Source organism: Papio anubis, chromosome 9 (genome assembly GCF_008728515.1).
Source record: "Papio anubis isolate 15944 chromosome 9, Panubis1.0, whole genome shotgun sequence".
Taxonomy (NCBI): domain Eukaryota; kingdom Metazoa; phylum Chordata; class Mammalia; order Primates; family Cercopithecidae; genus Papio; species Papio anubis.
The window spans coordinates 97,284,947-97,301,911 of NC_044984.1; the positions used below are offsets into that span (position 1 = coordinate 97,284,947).

Below are 16,965 nucleotides of genomic sequence, written 5' to 3' on the forward strand. Positions count from 1 at the left end.
TTTACCTGTGAGCTGGGTACTATTAATATTCCCATTTTAAAGACGAGGACATTGAGGTACAGAGAGGTTTAGTGCAAACCCAAATACACACATTGCTAAGAAACAGTGGAGTCAGGATTCAAATACAGGTCCAGCTGACTCTCTGGCTTCTGGTCTTGATCTCCAATCCATCCTGCCACTCATGGGAAGGTGGCAGAGCATACTGATAAGGAGGGCTGGCTCTGAAGCCAGATTTCCTGCCCAGAGGTTTCCATGGCCCTAAAGCCCAGCCCTCTTTTCCAGATTGGCTCCCTATGGACAGCAAGAACAGAAGCAGATGCTGCAGCCATCGTTCCAGGTAACACTTCTGTAGTACTTGCTGTGTATCAGACACTGCCCTAAACATCTCACATATGCTACCCCCTTCAATTTCTGCAACAGTCCTTTGAGGTAGGTATTATTATTATCCCATTCTACAGATGAAGAAACTGAGGAACAGTGAGGGCAAGTCTCTTGATAGACCTCCTTGGTCCCAACTGCTGAAACTTTGGAGTCTCGGGTGACTCAATACCATGCTCTGCTCACTTGGTGAGGAACGTGGCTTCCCACCTTGTCACCTACACTCCTCCCCAAGCTCTCCTTCCTCTGTGGGTCCAGCATTTGTACTGCACACTGAACCTCTGTTGTCAGTGCCAAGAATGGGGGTTTTTCCCACCCAGGTTTGCAAGGCCTTGAGAAAGGAATCAGCACTTCAGAGTCATCCAGGGCTCAGGATCTTCTTTAAGATCTTTCTTGTTTCTCCAGGACATTTCCACTGCGGGGTTTCAATGACTGGCACCCACCTGGACAAGGGGGCCTAACGTCTCTCCTCTGTGTTCAGCACCACGGATAACCCCATCCCCGCACTGTGGAGGTAGCCTGTCTCCATTCATTCATCATTTCTCTTTTGCCTGGGAATCATTCATAATTCTGTCAGTAACTGCTGGCCCCAGAAATAAGGCAGGCCAAGTCCTTTCTTGCTGCACCCTCTTCTTACTTAGGGGACCCTTAGAATCACCAAAGGAGATTCCACAAATATGTACTGAGCACCTCCTGCATACCAAGCACAAAGCACTGGGGGGTGCATACAAGGGAGTCTTCATCCTTGTGGTGCTTACGTTCTGGCAGGGGCAACACGAAATAAGTAAATGTAAATACGTGACGATGTAAGGAAATTCTTGAAGAAGAAGAAAAAAGAAGCATAAGGAAATGGAAAGTTATGGGGATGCTCTTTTTTAAATTCTTTTTTAAAAATTCCATCTTTATTGGGGTATAATGGAACAATAAAAAATGTATATATTTTTATAATATAAAATTACAATTGTATAAAATTGCATACAATTGTAAAATTTACATGTATACACACAATTATATTTGTATATATTGCATATATTTTAATATTTATTTATTTGAAACGGAGTCTTCCTCTGTCGCCCAGGCTGGAGTGCAGTGGCACAGTCTTGGCTCACTGCAACCTACGCCTCCCGGGTTCAAGCAATTTTCCTGCCTCAGCCTCCCAAGTAGCTGGGACTACAGGCACGTGCCACCACACCCTGCTAATTTTTGCATTTTTAGTAGAGACAGGATTTCACCACATTGGCCAGGCTGGTCTGGAACTCCTGACCTCATGATCCGCCCGCCTTGGCCTCCCAAAGTTCTGGGATTACAGGTGTGAGTCACCGCCCCTGGCCTATTGCATATATTTTATGTAACACTTATATATATATTTATATTATAAATTTATAAATACAATGTAATTATTTAATACATGCATGCATCATGGTTACCATGATCAAGTTAATGAACATATTAATCATCTCATGTAGTCATTTTTCCTGTGTGGGGATGGAGTGGAACCAGGATACTTCAGATCTCTCTGAGCAAATTTCAAGTACACAGTAAAGTGTGATTAACAATAGTCACCATGCCATACATTTGACCCCCAGCACTTGCTCATCTTATGACTGAAACTTTGTACCCTTGACCATCTCCCAATTTCTCTCATCACCCTACCCCCTGGCAACCAACATTCTACTCTCTGCTTCTATAAATTCAACACGTTTTGAATTGGATATGTGTGATATCATGTAGTACTTGTCTTTCTGTGTCTGGTTTATTTCACTTGGCATAACGCCCTTCGGATTCACCCATGTTGTCCCAAATGACAAGATTTCTTTTTTATGGCTGAATAATATTCCATTGTGTGTGTGTGTGTGTTTGGGGGTATCACATTTTCTTCATTCATCCACCTTGATAGACACATATTGATAGATATCTAGGTTGTTTCCCTTGGCTGTTGTGAATAATACTGCAATGAAAAAGGGGTGCAGACATCTCTTCGACATACTGATTTCATTTCCTTTGAATATATACTCAGACATGGGATTTCTGGAAAGTATGGTATTTATATTTTACATTTGTGAGGGACTTTCATGCTGTTTTCCATAATAGCTGTGCCAACTTACATCCCCACCAGCAGAGTACAAGGGTTCCCTCTTCTCCACACCCTTGCCAACACTTATCTCTTGTCTTTTTGATGTTAAAGGCAACATGCTATTTACTATGACATCCTCTGCCTCTAGACCCCAGAGGGAAGACCCTGGTGACTTGACATTGCCTTGGCATGGCTCAATGAAGTCTGGGATAGTCAGGATCTGGCCCTAGTCCAGAGTTGGTTTCCTATTTGTGTCATGAATAGTCAGTCCAGCAATGGTTAAGAGTCTTACAACAGCCAGACAGCCCAGGTTTGAATCTTATCTCTGCGTTTACTATCTATGAGCCCAGGAAAAGTTATTAAATCTCTTTGTGCCTCACTCTTCCTATCTTTGAAATGGTGATAATAGTAGTACTAGAAAATATTGCTTTATAAGAACAACATGATGTCAAATGAGTTAATATGCATGATTTATGGAAAACAATACCGGCACATAGTAGATAGTATTACTGCTCAGCTGTGAGTTACATATGTGTGTGTATGTATATAAACACACACACATATCACACATACTATATATGTATGTGTATATATATGCATATACATATATATACACACACACACATATATATATATATATATATAATTTTTTCTACTCTGTCCTTAGCTTATCATAGCAGAGAGCAGAGTGGAAAGTTTTCCAGCAAGCCTCGAAAGTCTCTGCCACTTATTTTGTTGTGCAACTGGCCAGTGTCTTATCTCCTGGAGTCTTAGTTTCCCTATTCACAAAATGAATTAAAATGCTCTTTCCATATTATTGGATGAATTAAATGCTGCAGCAATATGACACATCTTAGCACAGGGGCCCATAATAAGTGCTTTATCAGTGTTAACCATTAATATGACAATGATTTTAATGATGATGATTAAAGGAGGAGGAAGGAGGAGGAAAGAACAGAGATTGGGATCAGGAAGCTGGTTCTCTGTCCAGCTTTGATATTAGGAGGTTTCTAATCTCGGCCTTCAGTTTCTGTGACATGTGGGTATTAGATTCATCTGCGCGTCACACCCTTTTGAGTTTCTTATTCCGAGATCCGTGGGATCCTCTGAAGGGCTGAGACTGGCCAGAGGATACTTGAAAAGTCAGCTTCACTTCAATCAATGTGTCAACCTCATTTATTTTTCAGAAATACAGTCACTACATTTGTTCGGTTCCCAAATGCACTGCCTCATTTCCCTTTCTCCTCCCACCAAAGAAACAACGTTCTTCCCCATAAACCTAAGCTAGGGTGCACCACCTTGACTTGGGGCTGTGTGGGCTGGCTGGCGCCCAGCGAACGCCAGAGGGCAGCAGAACCAGCGTATTTCCAGCTCTGGGTGACTTTTTTTTTTTTTTTTTTTTCCCCCTTATCCAAAGGAAAATTCTTCCTGGGCTACCTGGCTTCGTTCAGCTCTCTTGGTCGGAGCAACAAAACAAAATAAAACAAAACAAAAACAAAAAATTTGAAGAACTTGAGAAAATTTGCTAAGACTCAGATGATTCAAGTCTCTGTAAAAAGAAGACAAAGATCAAAACAGCTCGCCACATCCCAGACCTTTGAGCTCTGCACCTTGTCACAGAGGCTGTGAGGGACCCCAAGGTAGCACTGCAAAGCTGCAGGGTGCTCACCTGAGTCCAGGGGCCTTTGGTGGCTTTGGGACCCCACCATCATCAAGAAAAGGTCCAAAACACAGCCAGGCTGGAGAAGTGGCAAAGCCTGGGGGCTCTTCATACACACTTTGCAGCCAGACCGCCTAGCTCCAATCTAGCTCCAATCTCAACTTTGGAACTTTGGAACTTTGTGCGAATTACTTAATCCCTCTGTTCCCTAGTTTCCCATTTACGAAATAGCTATAATAACAGTACGTCCTTCAGAGGGTTGATGGGAGGATTAAAATGAACTCATGTATGGAGAGTGCTTAGAATGGTGTCTGGCACACAGCAAGTGCTTATAAGTATCTGGTAGTGGTATTATTATCATTATAGAAGGGCAAGTGAGAAAGAGTGAGAAGGCCTGGTGCTCACTTCCTCCAGGCAGCAGCCCAGCCCCATCTTTGATCTATTCCCTCAGGTGAAGTTAATGCCCTTGGGTACAGTCTATGTGTCTTCTATGGTAGGATGAGGACCCAGGTCAGGCCTAACCATTAAGAGAAAATTCACCAGCTATCATGTTGGAGAGCAGGGACAAAGCCTGAGGAACGAGACCGGGGAGAGGCACCTGGGTGCTGGGTGTTGGGGACTGGGGATCGATCCCTGATGTGGCTCACTTCCCATCTTGCAGAGTTGTGAAACAGGCAGTGCAAAGACCTCAGGGGAGACCACAGAGGACCCCAGACAAACTCAGTGCCAAGCCTTGACACATGTACTGACTCTCTACATTGTGTGAAGGGTGTGCACATCCTGGGCTTGAAGCCAGCAGGTCTGAGTTCAAGTCTCATCTTTCCCACCCACACAACATGGGAGTCTGAGCAAACTACTTAATTCCTGAGTCTCTGGCTTTGCATCTGTGAAATGGGCAAGGTGCTGAGCCCTTGCCCGCCTCCTTCCTTGGAGTGGGAAGAAACTGACCCAAAACAGGTGCACCTGTGACATTAGTCCTTGCACCTGAGCCTCATAATAAACTCCAGAGTTGCTTGTCTGACTAAGATAGTGGTCTCAGAGGCCACTAGAGGCCAAGCCAGTCTGTACTTGTGTCTCTAACCTCTGCACCTGGGCTTTTCTGATTTTTCTCAGGCAAAAAGGTAGGGCTACCCTTTTTCCTCTAAAGTTACATTTTCTTGAGAGCTTATTATGCACCAGATACTGTGCTAAGTGCTTTACTTTCATCATCTCCTTTAATTCTCAAAACAGGCCTAGGTGGTAGACATTATTGCTGTTCACTGATGAGCAAACAGGCTCAGAGAGATAAAGTGATTTGCTCAAGATCACTAAGCTAGCTGAGCTGAAAGGACAATTCTGCAGCCAATGCACTTCACCAAAAAGCAATGCTAGGCTTTGAATAATGGTGTGGTGGTGGTGGTGAAGGAGTGCTTTTAAATTTTAGATTCATTTTCTCCCACCTTGAGAAGGAAAGGAAGTGTGACAAACTAAAGTAGATCTCTAAAGGTGCTCGAAGAAGATCCCTAGGACAGCCTTGGGCCTGCCCCATCCTAAGCATCCCTGGATTTAGGGATAGTCTCTTTTTAACGTAAGTTCTCCTTCACATACCCCTTCTTTTCTTTACTGAAGGCTGCAGGTCCCTTCCCCCACCCAGTCTCTCTCACAAAGCTGGAAATAGAGACTGACCCCAGCGACCCAGACCTCTGTTTTGAAAAGTTAAATCAGATTAGCTCATTAATGGCCTTGCCAAATACCTCGGCCGGTGGGCTGGCCTCTGTGAGCCCCTCAACAGCCTCTCGGGTGGGCGGCTGGGCTTCACGGTTAATGAATGACTTGGGCAGGCTGGGGCAACAGAGGCCCTCTGTGGAGCGGAGGCACCCGGTGGGGGCAGATCATTAATAAATATTGATTTGGCTCCAAAGGAAGCAGCCCGCTGGAGAGCTGGCCCTGGACACCCACGTAGTGGTCCCATTAAGTCGGGGTCAAATGCTTAGCCAGGACGCCAAGGGGCGGCTGGCTCAGGAGCTTCACTGAGAAAAGACCCCCCAGGCCTGGCCAGAACCTGCTTCCTGGCCAGTGGGTCAGAGGAGGCCCATTCAATTTACAGCAGCTCAAGGTGCAGGCTGAGTCCAATCTTACCCCCTCCCTCCACCCGACATTCACCAGCCCCAGGGGTTAGCCGGCAAGGCACCCAGGCTTGCCTCCAGCCTGTCTCAGAGAGAGCAATAAATCCTGGTTTCTTGGGTGTGAAATAGAAGGCTGTTTTCACCACCCCCTCCCAGGCTCCCGGATGTCTCCTTCTAGGCAGTGGCCTCCAGCCACGCAGAGAAGCAGTTGCTGCGTGCTGATCTCCACAGCTCCCACAAAGGAAGAAGAGACGGCTTGCCAACGTCCTGCAGGAGCAAGACTTTTAAGGGTTTTGTTTTTCTCTTTTAAGTAGCTTCTACTTTCTTTCTGGAGAAGGAATGCTCTTCAGGAAGCTCTTGGCAAGAATGATGAGCCAAAGGCTGGCTGATGGTGCCCAGCTATTACTCTCTGCCTCCTGGAGACAGCAGTGGTCAGAAGTCAGGAGTAGTGGTTTTAGGGCAAAGCATCTGTTCTCTCTGTTCACATGGAAAAATAAGAATCCCCGAACTAGATGACTAAAAGGGATCTCACACATGAAGGGTGAAATTGTGCTTAATAAGCAGAGGGAGTGAGTGAATAGATATGAGTGAAATTATGAATAAATAAAATAATAACCTGTAGGGCCATTATTCCAACCACCCCCTAAATTACAACTACCCTCCCAATATCATTTTTAAGATACTATGTATCTCATAAACATTATCCATTGGCAGGTTGGCCCCTATATCCCCAAATATCCAATTCTGTCTTCTGAGAGCTCACCATTGCATTGAGATCTGGTTGCCTGTCACTGACAACTCTAGTTATGGTCAGCCAACATTGGGCCTAACAGAAGACACCTAAAGCCTCCTCCATGTATTGGCTGTGTCACTCCAGGAGCACTTATTTGGCCCTGCTCCCCTTCTTCTCATCAACTGAACCCACGCCTGGACTCAGTGCCTCAGTGCACCTCCTAAGACTACTCCTGAGGCATGCCACCTTCTCTATCACTGCCATGTATTATGCCATGTAGCCACAACCTACTAGATTATACAATGCATGGGTCTAGGCACCATGTCTGTCTTTTTCACTATTGCATCCTATCATGTGACTGACACCGAGTGGGCACTCAATCAATATCGGTAGCATAAATGATAACTGAATTAGGAGATAGATGTGAATGAGAGAGGAATTTGGCAACGCTGACTCTGTGCTGTTTGAGAAGGAGTAGTAAGAGAAGGAAGAAAATTCCAACAGTCAAGATTTTTAAAAGGTAAGGGCCACATAATTCATAAAATGCTAAGGAAAGAGAGAATTCCTGGGGGATATTTATGTCAGATGCTACAAAAATGTCAAAGAGGATGAAAAATAAAAGAGGCTATTGGTTTTGAGTATTGTCAGAATGGTACAAGGAAAGGAAGAAGAGAAAAGAAAAGGGAAAGAAGAAAGAAGGAAGCAAGGAGGAAAGAGGATGGTGGAAGTAGGGAAGGAAAGAGGAAGAAAGAAGGGAAGGAGAAAGAAAAGCTGCATGAAAAGGTGACCTTCTATCTCATATGCCAGTGCCATGTGCAATATAGCACCAAGTGGATGATGTTAAGCACAAAAAGTATTTGGAAATGTGAGATCATTCACAGGGCCCATCATACAATCCCACACATGAAGTTGTCTCCGTGGCTGCTAGGTAAGCCTGGCTTCAATGAGGTGGTGGCTGCGACCAATTCCTTATATATTATTATTGGCCTGGTCAGTGTCTATGTCCATGGAACTGGTGGTGACAAGTAACCTGCTATTGGCTGGGGTTATAAATCATAGAGAGCTCTCCCTATTGAAGCTTAAGGATGTCTAAGATCAAGGGCCTACTCAACTCAAGCAAGTTCAACTTGATCTTTAAGCACCCTAATGCACAGGGTACTCCACATAATCCCCTCAAGGAATCACAGGAATTGGGAGAGTGGGTCTTTGCTCCGTTTCACAGATTAAGGACAAGGGGTCATCCATCTGGAAGGGTGTCAGATGGAATTCAAACCTAGCTGGTAGTGTACAAGATGGAGACCCAAATCCTGGCTCTTGACTCTAAATTCATGGCCCTTAGTGCATCACGACAATACTCCCTCAATCCAGCATGATGGCAGTGACATTTAGTTACAGTCATTCCATATCCTTTTACTTCCTTCTTCAACTGAGAGAACACACCTGTCACACAGAGAAAATGTATTCCCTGTCTAATTTTTTTCTACCTTTCACTATCTTTTGGACTGACCCAAAGAGCATTTCGCGGTTGCCTTTATTTATCAGACATCAAGAGTTTTGGGAGTTTGGACATGCTCAACCCTAAGATTCATTGTGTGTGTATCCTTATGAGAGACTTAAGGGTAAGTTTACTTGTAACCTTTTGCATGGGCCCTACATGCTAGGCACTTTATGCAAATTATATCATATAATCCACACAACCACACTGGTACCTGGATTTCTTCATTTGCAGATGAAAATATTGAGGCCTAAAGAGGGACAGCAACTTGGCCAAACAGCTACAGTCCAGGAATTGAACTGCAAAATCCATGCAATCTTTTAATTATACCTTTCTGACTTGTTTTCCAATATTGAAAACAAGAATGTTTGCTTTAGCTATGTTTGCTTTAGCTGTCAGAGTTGGTTGTTGCAAAGCTTAAATGAGACAACCTAATGTGAAAGAATTTGGAAAACACTGGATGTGGCATACCAGTGAGGGATTCCTCTTAGAATGAGAGCCTCCTTATAATTTTTTAATCTTCCTGAGCTTGAAGCTCTGTGACCTGGCAAACTAGATGGGCTACAGAAATAGCATTTGCTCAGGATCTTCCTTTGCCAATGAAGAGAGCTGCCTGTGACTGACCGCAGGGAGAAGACAGTCTACCAAGGATATGAAGAGACTCTGCTTCCCGCTCCTGGGTTGGTGTCAGCTCCCCCTGTATGGGCTGATCCTCTCAGCTGGAGTCTGCTTGTCTCAGTGAGGCAGTCTGCTGAAACGAGTGACCTCCCCAGCTGCCAGGACTTAGTGCTACATCAGCACATCCAGCAAGCATCCAGGTAAAGACTGAAAAAGGCAGTCAATCCTGTGTTTTTGCAAACATGCAGATACTTGGTCTCCTGCAGACAAAGAGCCACATATATCTACAGCTGTGAAAGGCACCCATGGAATGCACAAAGTGAAATGCACGGGAGCAGGTTTAGAACTGAGAAGAGGGCAGTGGGAAGGTGGAGACAGAAAAGCCAAGCAGACGAAAGGAGAGAGGAAAGAAACACTCAGGTGGTGGGAGTGGAGAAAAACTCTAACCATATGGATTCCCTTCCAGCCCTAAGCAGCTTCTCTCTAAAAATTCTTAACTCTTTGGGAACCATAGCCCCTTTGAAAAATCTTGTCTCCTAAAAAATATGCATGCACACCCATGTACTATCTTGCCCACAATCCCAGGGGCTTTTCAGAGCCCTCTAAGGAATCCTATCCTCCCTTCAACCCCAATTGATCTGAAATGTCAGCTTTACTCAGCACTGTTCTTCAGGTCAGAAATGTTGAAGCAGAAAAAACTCAAGAAGGCAAGGAGGGGCAATAAGAGGGAAGGAATGACTATAATGATGTTGCTTTTGTCTTCTCATAGCAATCATAAGTGTCCCCAGGCAACGTAGATAGATAGATAGATAGATAGATAGATAGATAGATAGATAGACACGCAGATAGTCTTTCTGCTTTCCACAGAACCAGTAGTTGTTCTGGTAATTTGAGTCCACTTTTCTTCCCCTTATAATCACCATAAATTAAACAAAACCCAACAGATATTTATCCGCTCGTGGAAAATAACTGCAAACATATTTCTCAAATGGTGATGTTCCTATAACTCTGTCTACCCAAGACATTGTGTCTGTCCGCTTCTCCTGGCTGCAATCTGTCTCCATATAGGAATTTTCTAACCCCCACTAAATGTAATGTCATGCAGTCGACTCAAAGGGAAAGGTAAAAGGATTAGTAGATTGATCGATGAAAGATATTAATGCTCTTTCATGTTGGGTTGAAGAAGGATTTGAAGTCATCAGGAAAGAGGGTAGCAGGAGAATAGACCTCAAGTATTCAAAAGACTCTCTGGATTAAAATCCTATTAAATTCACATCAGCTTCTCCAGGAGGCATTTGAGAAGGTTGGGGTTTCTTTACCATGTCGCCGTAATTAACCTTCTCTTAAGCTGTTTTGGGTGGGGAACTTTCGCAATTAAGAAACTAAAAAACTTTTATTTTCTATCACCCACATGGCTTTTTGAATGGTTTAAAAACTAGAGTGGAAAGTGGTTTAGCTTAATTGATTTCTCCTACTTGAACCTGCTGTCAGACTCGCCTCTGAGATCTGTGCCCCTCAATAAAAAGGGCATTTTGTCCGGAGAAAGAATCAAAGGTTCAGATCTACTACAATGCTTTTCTTCCTCTGACTGTTCTCCCACTGAGTCCTATAGAAAGGGCGATTTTGCAAAGAAATGGTTGTTCTCCTTAAAAAGACCTGTTTCTTGGCCCAGACCCCACTTCATGGAAACTGTCACAGAAACCCAAAGAGCCTTTCTTGGCAGATGCCAGGTTGTGGCATGTCAGCATCAGCTGTCTCATTACAGGTAAGTTAAGGTCAGGTGGGGGCAGCCACTATGGGATTGGGTAACCAATCATCTGAAGAAATAAGGGTCACAAAACACATGTTGTTTTAAAGGGTTGGTCTTAGCCAGTTTTTCTTCCCTAGGGAAAATGTCATCCCACTTCAAATATCAACAACCTTGCCATTTTGAGCAAAGACGTGAGAATCCTTGCTAGGGAAATGAACCTGTGCTTCCTCCAGGTTCCAATAAGCCCAACTTTTATTACATGATGCCTCTATGTAAAAACATTAGCTTTTTAGGCTGGGCATTATGGCTTACACTTGTAATCTCAGCACTTTGGGAGGCCGAGGTGGGCAGATCACCTGAGGTCAGGAGTGCAAGACCAGCCTGACCAACATGGTGAAACCCCGTCTCTACTAAAAATATAAAAATTAGCTGGGTATGGTGGCATGCACCTGTAATCCCAGCTACTCAGTGAGGCTGAGGCAGGAGAATTGCTTGAACCCAGAAGGCGGAGGTTGTAGTGAGCAGAGATTGTGCTCCCGTGTACTCCAGCCTGGGCGACAGAGGGAGGCTCCATCTCAAAAAAAAAGATATCATTAGCTTTTTTTACTTTCATACTTCCTGGATTCTCAGAGCTAAACACAAGCAGGGAACAGGCCGAATTGCACCAACCTTGTCTTTCTCACAGCACCTGTTCCTCTATTCTACTTACCTGGGTGTGTCTTCTCCTTTGCCAGGCTGCGAGCTCCTTAAGAACAGGCAGTTTGACCCTTTCTCTCCTAGCACTGTGCCTGGCACAGAGCATCTCTCAACACACCCTTGCCCGTGACCCCCTAGAACCCATTCTTTGCCTTAAGGCAAGTCCCAGCCTCTGTTTTTACAATGAAAAATGAAGGGGTCTGTAGGACTGCATGACCTCTCAGGTCACTTTCCAGTTGCCAGACTCTCTGAAAAAGGAGCTGTGTACAGGCTGCATTTCGGTAGCTCTTGTGCTCATGCCAGTGTTTATAACGATAATGATGATAATGGTAAGAATAGAGAATATCTTTAAGTCCTTAAACATGCTCTGCTCTGTTCCCAGTGCTTCACTTGTGTGATTTCACCAATCCTATAAGGCAGAGGCTGTTGTGACTCCCCTTTGATACAGTGGGAGACTGCAAGGGTGAATGATTTGCTCAAAGTCACACCAAGTGTGGTCACCGTGGTTCCTGAGTCTGCACTCCTAACTCCCCCTCTATGTCCCCGCTAAGAACCTCCTTTCTGAGCCTCCAGTTCAGGCTGCCGACTCTCCAGCTGGTTTACTATATATTCTCTGGCTCCTCCAGGGGCTGGCTGTCTGCCTGTCAATTGCTTTGATTTCCTTCCTCATGGCCCCAGCTGGCCCAGCCTCCACCTGCTCCAACCAGAGGCTGAATTGCCCCAGGATCTGGCAGGCCCTTTGTCCAGAGGGTCTGCAGCTCCTGTTGAGAGCAGGTGGCTGGAAAAAAGCAAGAGAGGGCAGTCATTGTGGAAGCAGCTTGGGAGGCTGAAAAGGAAAGAAGGCAGATAGGAATGATCCAGGGAGGAATTCCCAGTGCCTGCCCTCCAGGGACCCAAGCCCATCTGCATGGCTGCCCACTCTCTGCAAAGCCAGAACACTGGGGTGGGCTTTCCTTACCTTGGTTATACCTACAGGAGAATGAAGGCAGAGATGAGTCTCCTAGAAAGACCACGGAGCTACCTTTTGAAAAATGTTTCAGTGGCCTATTTTACAGGGTGGATCTTGTCTCATTTTAAAGCATCTCTGCCTATTCAAATGCTTCTTTCAGCTATGGTGCCTGAACTCCTCTTGACCCAAAGTCTTTCCAAGTGTTTTGGAAAGAAACTTGATTTTACAGTAGAAAAAAATAATTTTTTAAAGAAGTTCATCTCTGCAATCACATTCTTAAATATTTACTTGAATCAGTTGAAAACTTACCTTCACACAAAAACCTGCACATAAATGTTTATTCACAGCTTTATTCATAAGCATCAAAAATTGGAAGCAACCAAGATGTCCTTCAATAGGTGAATGCATAAGCAAACTGTGATACATCCTGACAATGGAATATTATTCAGGAACAAAGAGAAATGAGCTATCAAGTCACAAAAAGACATGGAGGATTTGTAAATATGTATTGCTAAATGGAGGAAGCCAGTCTGAAAAGGCTACATACTGTATGATTTCAACTATGTGGCATTCTTGAAAAAGCAAAACTATGGAGCTAGTAAAAAGATCAGTGGTTGCTGCAAGGAGTGTGTAAAGAAGAAGGAATGAATAGCTGGAGCATGGGGCATTTTTAGGGCAATTAAACTATTCTGTATGACATTGAAATGGTAGATACATGACATTACGCATTTGTCAAAATCAATAAAACTACAAAACACAAAGCATGATCCCGAATGTAAGCTATGGACTTCAGTTAGAGATAATATATCAATATTGGCTCATCAATTCTAAAAAAAAAAAAAACCACACACAAATGCAAGATGTCAATAGAAGAAACTGAGGTAGGGATGAAAGACCTGGGAACTCTCTGTACTTTCTGTGCAATTTTTCTGTAAGCCTAATATTGCTCTTTTAAAAAGCCTATTAAGGTCAGACGCAGAGGTTCACGCTTGTAATCCCAACACTTTGGGAGGCTGAGGCGGGTAGATCACCTGAGGTCAAGAGTTCGAGACCAGCTTGACAAACATGGTGACAGACCGTCTGTACAGAAAATACAAAAATTAGCCGGGCTTGGTGGCACATGCCTATAATTCCAGCTACTCGAGAGGTTGAGGCGGAAGAATCGCTTGAACCTGGGAGGCAGAGGTTGTGGTGAGCGGAGATCGCACCATTGCACTCCAGCCTGGGCAACAAGAGCAACACTCTGTCTAAAAAGAATAAAATAAAAATAAAAAATAAAATAAAACGTCTATTAAAAAATGGTTCACTTGAATATACTTGAGGCCCTAAAAAGCAGTCACTTTGCTCCTCTGTATTGCTTTCAGGCTAATCATAATCATAATAACAACCACATGGTATCATTTGTCCAGCCCTACAGTGCACCAGGCACTGTTCTAAGCACTGTTTATGTATGACTTCATTTAATCCTCACAAAAGCCCTATGAAAAATTGAGGTCAGGGCAGTTAAAGCAATTTGTCAGGGGTATCAAACTCAATAGGTGGAAGAAGCAGGACTTGAACCACAGGCTATTCAACTTCAAGCCCACACTTATAATTGCTACACTCCATCACCCTTCCCCGCCCCCACCCCCCAATCCCGAGAGGATGGGTAGCATTTCAGTATGTAAATAATGGGACAATGCAAGTTTTGACAACTCCTTTATTAGTCATTCACTTGGAAATATGTGCAGAGCACCTGTGTACCAAGCAGTGTGCTAAACTCTGAGGATACAAATATAGGTAAGAGAGTGTACCTGCCCACAAGGAGCTTGTATGAGTAGAAGAGACAGATAAGAAGATGGAAAATGACAATGAAAGCCCTAGCAACAAGAAGCCAGGTAGCTCCAGCTCTGGAATTGGCATGTTATGAACTGGAGCTATATGGGGAGATCCCTCTGGTTGGAATGGAGAGATGCAAAAATCCATTCAACCATCTTGAGTTGATTTTTGTATATGGTAAAAGGCAGTGGTCCAGTTTCAATCTTCTGCATATGGCTTTCCAGTTATCCCAGCAGCATGTATTGACTAGGAACTCCTTTCCCCATTGCTTGTTTTCATGGGTTTTGTTGAAAACTAGATACTACTTATTGGGTATTACGCTGATTACGTGGGTCACAAAATTATCTGTACACCAAATTCCCATAACACACAATTCACCCATGCAAAAAACCTGTACCTATAACCCTGAATTTAAAATAAAAGTCAAAAGAAAAAAAAGAGAGAAAAATAAAAATAAATACAAATTAAAAGCTTATAAAGTTAAAAAGAGAGAGAGAGAAAAGAAAAAAGAAATAGCTATCTTTAGGAAGGGGGAAAAGAACTAAAATTCATTATATGTCTAAAATATACCACGCACTTGCCTAGGTCCCCAACCTATATCCGCTCAATCCCCCAAACAGTCTTCCAAGGCATTATTTCCAATACATATATATTAAATATACATATATTTAAATATGCTGTTAAATATATATCTTGCTGTTATTTTATGAAGACAGTGTGGAGTTACTTATGTTGCAAAATTCCTCTAATTCTTACCTGTGTCTTTCTTCTTATCTCGTGAAAGCTCATGGACAGTGGCCCCAATGTCGTGCCTCAAGATCTTGATGATGTTTGTCAGAGCAGGCAGGCTACGTTTATCCAAATGGGTGAAAAATTCGTACTCATCTTTCTTTAAACGAGAAGGTCTAGATTCAATGTGGGTCAGGTTTATATCATTCTCCTAGAAGAGAGAATGGGGAGGGTGAGGAGACAGTCACTGGAACTAACACAGGTCAAAGATGCAGAACCAGTACAATAAAACCTAACACAACAAAATGGAGAGTTCACGAATACAATTGTTTTTATAAGAGTAGAAAAGAGTCCTTAAATTTGCAAAAGTTGTTTACTTTTTCTTCTTTAAAACCAAGTACTAAGTGGCAGGAGGTGGGGCAGTTAGTTCACATGTCACAATTTAATCACATGAAAATCTGCTAAAGGCCTAGAGTTGCCACTGTAAGATTTTGATTTGGTTAAAATATTTAAGACAGTTGTTGCCAAAAATATTTACATAGGAAACCTCCCCACTTCCCAAATGAAATTCTATGGAATTACAATAAATAAATAAGATAGAAGCAACATTGTTCTGCTTGAATAGGGGGATCAGACTTACTTGATTTATATCTAACATCTAAATTTATTGCTTGTGAGACAATGTACTTTCATGTTTCTAATCCTCAGTTTTTCCATCTGTAACTTGCTGGTCTTAATTATACCTGCTTCATAAGTTTATTGGGAATGTTGATGATATGATACATATGCACCACTTGGCACATAGTAAAAATTATCTAATATAATTACCACTAATATGTTTATATAGGCCAGGTGCGGTGACTAATGCCTGTAATCCCAGCACTCTGCGGGGCGGAGGCAGGTGGATTGCCTGAGGTCAGGAGTTCAAGACCAATCTGGCCAACATAGTGAAACCCCATCTCTACTAAAAACACAAAAGAATTAGCCGTGCATGGTGGTGTGTGCCTGTAATCCCAATCCCAGCTACTTGGGAGGCTGAGACAGGGGAATTGCTTGAACCAGGGAGGTGGAGGTTGCAGTGAGCCAAGGTCGTGCCACTGCACTCCAACCTGGGCGACAAAGCGAGACTCTGTCTCAAAATTAAATAAATAAATAAATAAATAAATAAATAAAATAATATGTATATATATAATTACTTTCCATTCAAGCTATTCAATAAATATATACATTTGTAGCACCCAACAGTGGCCAGTGATCCTTCTAGCAGCTTGGAATCCATCAGTGAACAAAATAAAGATGCTTCCCTTTATAAAGCTTACATTGAAGTTGAGGGGACACAAACAACACACAGAAACTCATTTGTGCATGTTATAATGAGAAGGTCTAAGGCAACAATGCAAGGCAGAGCAGGGGGAAGCAAATGGGCATTCCTGAGGCAGGGTGAGGGCAGATTGCAGGACTAAATAAGGCAGACACATGGGGCCTCATTGGGATGGCACGATTTATGTACAGTCCTAAAGGAGTTGAGGGAGGTGAAGGCCAGAAGATGGCAGCGTGCCTGGCCTGTTGAAGAGACAGCCACAAGGTGGGTTGACGAGAGTGGAGGAGGTCAAGGGGAAAATAACAGGAGACAGTGTCAGAACAATCACAGGGCATTGCAGGCCATTTTAAGGACTATGGTTTTGATTCTGAAAGAAATAGGGGTCTTTGCAAAATTTTGAGCAGAGGAATAATATGATCTCATAGGCTTAAAAGGATCAGTCTAACTTCTATGTTGAGAACAAACTTTAAGGGATAAGATAGACCAAGCAAGGCCTGTCAAGAGGCTGGTGCTGAAATGCAGACAAGACGTGAATGTGGCTATGTCCACGCTGGTGGGAGTGGAAGTGGTAAGAAGACATTATATTCAAGACGTCTTCTATAATCTCCTCAAAAGGATCAAAATTATCCAAGGATATGA

The 16,965-nt window shown here is 43.3% G+C and overlaps 1 protein-coding gene across 2 annotated transcripts in view; it reads right to left on the bottom strand.

The window, feature by feature from the left end:
* Positions 1 to 16,965, bottom strand: part of PAH (phenylalanine hydroxylase) — a 74,738-nt gene that overhangs the window by 35,856 nt on the left and 21,917 nt on the right. For both annotated transcript variants that reach the window (XM_021922819.2, XM_021922820.2), the window contains exon 3: positions 15,033 to 15,216. In XM_021922819.2, coding sequence (XP_021778511.2) covers positions 15,033 to 15,216 — 184 coding nt within the window. The remainder of the gene's footprint in view (positions 1 to 15,032; positions 15,217 to 16,965) is intronic.